The following is a 7,346-nucleotide window of genomic DNA, read 5'->3' on the forward strand; positions in this document are numbered from 1 at the left end:
TGTCCATGGGGAGCAGGGTTATGGTCTGGGGTGTCCATGGGGAGCAGGGTTATCATCTAGGGTTGCTTCAGTTAGTCAAGTCAGGTTCAGTAACATGCTTTCAAAAAATGAAGTCAGTTGAAAATACTGAATGACCAGGTTTTTCCATCAGTGAATTTTTTGTTTCTTCATGGCATATACATATTCCAAGATGTCAAAGCCAGAATTTATTTGGCTCAAAATCTGAAAAAAAGTGCTTGAGGAAGCATGAGACATCATTGTCACACATGGACTGGTATTCTTTGGGGTGATCTGGAGAAGACCCTACACAGGTCCAGCTTCTCCCATCATCAATACAAGATTTTGGGGGGAAATGAATTTAACTCTGGGGCTTTGCATTACTAAACTGATACCACAGTGAATGCACACCATAATCAAAGTGTATGACTTTTTTGGCCAGTATATGTTTGTTTATACTTTCATATAAGTATTATTTCTATACCATTGTCTTTTAACACATCTTCTCGGCCTTCATAACAGAGACTGCTATTACGATAACTCCACTACCTGTCCACGGTGTATGAGGTTAAATCTTCGCAAGCAAGCACAGGAGCTGGGTGAATAGCAATGGCAGTAAGCTTGACCCATTCTTTGGGATAATATTGGATGGAGGCAAGACATTGATGTGCATTGCTGGCAAGAACAACCCTAACAACATGAAGAACCCAATTATCTCCTTTTTGGGTGACCTATGATACATTCCAGACTAAGGCACTATGGTCACCTCTACTTTCGTTCTAACACTACTCCTCGGGACTTCATCATAGTCACGCTAAACTACAATTCCTGCTATTGTACGTCTTCAGAGGTGCCTTATTGCCACAACACAAGTGGTAATTCCAGTAGCAGTTTGTCTGTTCTGAGGGCAAATACAAAACTTTGTTCTTTGTTCTGTCTTCTGGCCTCTGCTGGAGGCTGTGGTTAGAGGTTCTTTCCTGCACTGCCAAGGAGGACTTTGGGGACCCCCATAAATTTTGAACTTGGTATGCTTAGTAATGTCTAACATGAACCCAACCCATGCACAGAGGTGCCATTATGTACTTCCTATTGGCTGTCTGGTACAATAGGAAGTATTTAATGGCACCCAATGAAACCATATTTTAAATGCTTCTCGAGACCGACCATGCTTGTTCCCCTATTTCTGCATCTGTGCTCCTTGTAATCTGCATCATCAATATATTAGGAGACAGAGAAAATGTTTTATAATAATAGAAGCTTTTACAATAATAAGTTTAGGTGCTTGTGATCCATTGTTGTCAAGAGGACCTGTGCTGTGTCACAAAGCAGTGTACCAGGTTTCCTTTTTCCCCACCTCTCCAGTAGCACATACAAGAAGTTCTGGTTATTTTCTTTGGTTCTGGGAGATAAATGCATAGGTTTGCTTCAAGAGCAGGAAAAATCATTTATTGCAATGCAGTCCTGGAAATATTGCCATGATGCCATTTAAAAAAATCAGCTGAGCTTACCGGTACTTTGTGTCTTATATATCATGGCAATATTCTCCATAGAAGCTGGTGCGAGGAAGCTGTAGACCCAACTCTTCAGTAACTACCCAAAAACAGCCGGGTGGTTACTGAAAAGTGCCAGGTGGTTCGCCCAGCTAGAAGGGGCTGGAGAGAACACTCCATGGTCTGATGCTACTAGACAGGAATGCAGCAATTTCTTCCGAGGAAAGGTCAGGGCGTGGAAAGGTAAAATGGGGATGCCCTAAGTTTGAAGAACTGAAATAGGTGTGTTAGGATAAGCTGCAGAATTCCCCCCAGAATTTTTTTCAAGCTAGGTAGAATAAAAAGCTCTAGGTGGGTGGCAGCTCATTCCTCAGTAACCACCCAAAAACAGAAGAACACTGAGCGACCTCTAATTTTTCTTGTAGCCAAATCTAAGGTGGCAGAGTGTTGAGATAACAAGTAATGCTCTCAGGGACAGCAGGGGAAAGAATAAAACGTTCTCAGGTTGTAATGACAACTTGTGTTGGTTTTGCTTGCTCCAGCAAGGTATATTAAAGGAGTTCTGGTATTAAAAATGCAGTTCTGGTAAAAGTGGCAAATCCCAGTCCCCTTTTATATTCGTTTATTATTATTATTATTGTTATTATTATTATTCAGCTTTCTATGTGGGTGGAAGAGTCTATCGTGGGTCTGGTGTATCAGAGGGGGGAGAGGTCAGTGTGGGGTCTATGATCTGGCGGCATGGAGGGAACTGATCCTAGGCACTGCACCCACCTCAGTGGCAGGTAGGTCTCATAGATTCTGGATGAGCTGTTTTTCCTCCCTGCACTTTAATGGAAAACGTGTGCAATTGCTTATTAATATTTTTTGGAAGCGTGGCTGTTTTTTTTGTTTTTTTTTTAAATCATGGTAAAATGCACACAAAAGTCCTTTCATTATCATTGCTCTATGTTGGGTGGATTTATGTATAGAGTAGCCAGTTCACATATCTTAAAAACACCAAGTACCTAAAACAGAATTAAGTTATGAAATATATTGTGTAGAAAATAAAAGAATATTTATAAAGGTTTAAAAATTGTAATTATTTTCCAAATCAAGCTCTTGTCATGGGCTGCTATTGTTTTGCATCGGTCTCATCCAGTCGGCCCGATAAATATTTTGTCCGCCTCTCTCCATCCTGCAATATTACCTTACACCCAGAATCACATCTTCTTCAAACTTCCTATTGCAGTGTAAAATTCTTAAAAACAATCTCCAGATGAAAAACTAAAACCATAAAATTCATACATAGTAGATGTTTATATCATAATGACTCCAGATATAAAGTACATATGCCTTCTGTAAAATCGGCTGAAGGTAACCCCCCCCCCCCCCCCCCCCCCCCCCCCCCCCTCCCCAATTCTGTTTACTTAGTTTTTCCTAATCAGGAATAGTTGCACAAATACTGCAAATAAGTTTGCTGAAGGGCTGATGGGATCTTAAGCAGACTGGCATAGAATTGGCACACGTTTACCTCCTCTAAGGACCTGTGTTCTCATATTGGGGGCAGCTGCTTACTCTGTATTGGTCTGGCTTTTAATGCCAGAGGGCTGAGCTGAGGGGCATTTGCCTCCTGGGCCATTACGAATAATATACGTTGGTGATCTGTTACCATTAGGACCTCCATTAGGGTAATAAGATAGGAACTGCAATTACAGCTACAAAAGGGGAAGTTTCTAAAGAAAGTGGTTAATTGTGACACTTCTCCCTGCACCATCTTCCTTTGTGGGATGTCATGTGACTGAACGGTGCTGGAAGACTTGGCACAAAAAACATTTGCACCAATCACAGTGACCGCTGAAATTCGTCCAAACCATGAACAGGCCAGTTTGTTGAGTTGATCTCCCATGCCAAATGTCACAAGTCTTCCTTTGATTTATAATGGCAATTTTAATATTTTAAATTTACAGAGCCACTTCCCTGCCCTTCTTTGTACTCTTATAGAAATGCATTGCGCCAGAGGAAGGAAACACTGTGCCAGCCTCCTGCGGGTGAAATGGTTCTCAGTGTTTTTGCAAACATAAAGACCCGGGTATATTAAAGTGCACCTAACATCAGGTATTTATTCTCCTAATGATCAATACTCATTATATTGCCCCCCATACACCCCATGTAACTATTCCAGATCAGCTAACATGATGTAAAACTAGTATGCACAGCAGGAGGTTCCACCATAACCATAAACCAGGACATCGATTTGTTATAATAAACCCAATTCTGCAGGTTGTGGACTTATATACAATTCTGCCAGTTCTAAGCCTTTCATATTGTAATATAGCTTTGTTTAGCAGTCTATTTATTGGCAGCAATGATCTGTCTGATTCTAGATGAGACCTATGTACATCTTTAAGCCCAATAAGTCTGTGTAAATGATCATTTCCTTTGTTCTTTGTACAATAATTGTATTTATTGTCAAAACAAACAAATATAAAAGCTGCAAACACTATAATTGGATTTGGTTTTATTTGGTCTGACCTTTTACTGTATTTACCTGATTATTTGTCTTCTGTTTTACTATCTACATTATGTGGTCAAATATTTGTCAAGCTCTGACCATCACATGTGTATGAGCTTGGAATGTTATAAAACCATGGAGTCGTCATTCTTGCCAATCCGCCCCTCTGAAATGTCTTTATAATTATGGCATGGATATGGGCAATGGAATACAAGGGAGCATTGATGAGGTTGGATATGTTGGATGAGAAGACCTGGCTTGGTGTTCAGTAGGGTTGAAGTCAAGGATTTGCACACCAATTCCTTCAAGCTTTGTCTTTATGGATCTGGCAATGTCCCTAGGGGTGACTGGTGACCATTTCCTTTTAAAGTATACCTACACTTTACTTTCAACTTACACCCCGTGCCCTTCACAAACACACACCACCAAAGTCGTACACACACCTGTCTTTGCTTCTTTTAACTCCACTCTATGAAACCTGGGGGAGCCAAAGTTGCTAACTCTCACACTATTATTATTATTATTATTATTATTATTATTATTAATAAACAGGATTTATATAGCGCCAACATATTACGCAGCGCTGTACATTAAATAGGGGCTGTAAGTGACAGAATAATACAGACAGTGATACAGGAGGAGAGGACCCTGCCCCGAAGAGCTTACAATCTAGTAATATCACTTCTGTGCATAGAGACAATCCGTTCATTCCTATGGAAAGGCTATATGGGTTCTAATGATAAATGGACTCTACGAAGCAACGAACAGAAAATAAAAAAGAAGCGAGCTACCTGCAGCAGTAGGTGTGTGCGCCCCCCGCAGGCTGCACTATATGGACCGTATAATGCATTGGTTGCCAACCTTTAGGACGTCACAGACCAATAAATTGATCATTTTAAATCCCGCGGACCATTAATATGATTTTTTTTAAAGATAAATACATTTGTACAATAATGATCTTCCTAATGGTGCTGACAAGGACTTTGGCGGCTCTGATTCATTGATCGGCTCACGGTTAAGTGAAGTATTACTATTGTTACTATTATCATTAGTTGTATTATCTTTGGTATTACTAAAGAAATGCAAAATATTTGTTTGCTTTTTCTCACTCATTATGGGTTTATTTCATTCTAAGACCAAACAAGAAATGTATAGTATGTAATGTATATAATAGTTATCAAAGTCAAACTATTTGATGTCATTAAATATAACAAGTAAAGAAAATACACAGCTAAGGTCATACTTACCTAAAAGATCATCTGAGAAATAAACAAATAAAATAAAACAATCGGATGATAATCAGTATTGGCGGAGCGGGGTGACTGTTGTAATGGTGTATGAAGCGTACGGCTCGGCAATGGTCGCCTCATACAACTTAACACTACACTGACGTCACGCTGCGCCTCCCTTGTTTTTCCGTCTCTAATACAGTTTAATGCAATATAAAGGCGAAAATTGTCATTCAAAATATAAGAATTTATTAGAATATCATTTTTGTTTTATTAATAATAAACTAAAATTTTTCTGTGGACCATCAAAATTTTCTCCATCACCGGTTGGCGACCGCTATTATAATGGACAGGTAAATATGAGGCTATGGGCTGCTAGAAGGGAAGGAAGGCAACAAAAAGATAATTAAACCTAGGAACAAAAAATGTAAAATGTTACAGCGTACAATTCTTTGAATGTGGTGATTGCATCAATTTGTATTTTTTTAAGTATAGAAAACATTGGGTCTTCCAGATTTGATTCGCATTGTCACATGCTGTGAGCTAAACTGAAAGCACAATCTTCCTTCTGAAAATTACTAATTCCCCCATCCCCCATATACTAAAGATGGGCAAAGGCAGACATAGTTGTATCCCAGCCTGAATGGCCCCCATAGTCGAAGTAAGAATAACCTTCCAAAGGGCAGAAGGTGAAATTTTTGCAGGAAAGTAAAGGGAATAAAACCTAGAAAAGTAAACTTTTACCGATCCATCATCCATGGGCTGTTATTCTGCAATATATCACAATGTTTGTTTTTGAGGATACAATTCTATATACTATGTGAAAGTAGTGTTATCCCATTGGGCAGCATGGTGGCTCAGTGGTTAGCACTCCGGCCTTTGCAGTGCTAGGTCCCAGGTTTGATTCTCAGCCAGGACACTATCTGCATGGAGTTTGCCGGTTCTCCCCGTGTCAGCTTGGTTTTCCTCTGGGTACTCCGGTTTCCTCCCACATCCCAAAAACATGCAGTAAGGTTAATTGGCTTTCCTCCAAAAAACATGACCTTAGACTGTATTAATGACATATGACTATGGTAGGGACATTAGATTGTGAGCTCCTTTTAGAGACAGTTAGTGACTTTGTACTTTGGACTTTGTACAGCGCTGTGTAATATGATGGCGCTATATAAATACTGTGTAACCGATCCATCATCCATGGGCTGTTATTCTGCAATATATCACAATTTTGTTTTTGAGGATACTATTATAATAATAATAATAATATTCCTTAAAGCTGTGCCTTCCATCATTGCCATACCGGGGGGGGGGACAAACACAAGAGGGTAGCAAGCAACACCCTGCCCATCAGCGTTTCTGCCGTCATCAGTTCATTTTAATAGCTACTTCTTTAAAAAGCAAAGTCTGACTTTTTCTTAGTCTGGGGCCCTTTAACACCACTTTGCAGATCTTGCTATTTCATCCTTCCTGTGCACTGCAGATAATTTGAGGTTTTCCTGGAACGCTTTTGGTTGGCTGCTGCTTCTTCAGTGGAAACCTTCCCCATTCTGTAAGGGGATTTTCTTGTTTTTGTAATGTTATTTCAGCATGCAATGAGTATTTCAGTCCAGCTCCGCTCATGCTTGCCCTGTGCACATTATTTGTGCATTAGAGTGTTATTCTAACAGTACAGAACTTTTAGGGGGCCATGATCTAAAAAATCACTTCAATGTTACCTAAACTTTCAGGGCATTATAGATTAGCACAGCAAGGCCTAATACACATCATCAGATCCTTGGACAATTTTGTACACAACCGACCGATCTGATCAATTTCCCATTTGGTTATTGATAAGTCAGAAGCATCAAAATATAGCATGCACGAAATATAGCAAGCATCAAATATATATGCATGTACTATATTCTGCTCTTATTATAGATTTTCTCATTTAGAAATAGACCAGAATTCCGAGTTTTTCAATGTTCATGCACAGCACAATTTGTGTACTTTCAATCAATATTTAACTGATGGCAATTCTTTTCAGATCTGATCATTTTAAAAAAGTGGAAATGCTTTACTGCAACGCAAAGGAGCCTCAGACCGGGCACACTAAAAAGTGCAATGTGGCAATTCTTGTCTGATTGTCCATGCGTGCTTATG

General features: G+C 39.6%; 1 protein-coding gene across 4 annotated transcripts in view; it reads left to right on the forward strand.

The window, feature by feature from the left end:
* DEF8 (differentially expressed in FDCP 8 homolog) overlaps positions 1–2,562 on the forward strand; it is an 18,530-nt gene extending 15,968 nt beyond the window's left edge. For all 4 annotated transcript variants that reach the window (XM_072422603.1, XM_072422602.1, XM_072422605.1 and 1 more), the window contains one exon: positions 520–2,562. In XM_072422603.1, coding sequence (XP_072278704.1) covers positions 520–604 — 85 coding nt within the window. In that variant the 3' untranslated portion in view covers positions 605–2,562. The remainder of the gene's footprint in view (positions 1–519) is intronic.
* The last annotated feature ends 4,784 nt before the right edge of the window (positions 2,563–7,346 follow it).

This window comes from Pyxicephalus adspersus, chromosome 9, assembly GCF_032062135.1.
Source record: "Pyxicephalus adspersus chromosome 9, UCB_Pads_2.0, whole genome shotgun sequence".
Classification (NCBI taxonomy): domain Eukaryota; kingdom Metazoa; phylum Chordata; class Amphibia; order Anura; family Pyxicephalidae; genus Pyxicephalus; species Pyxicephalus adspersus.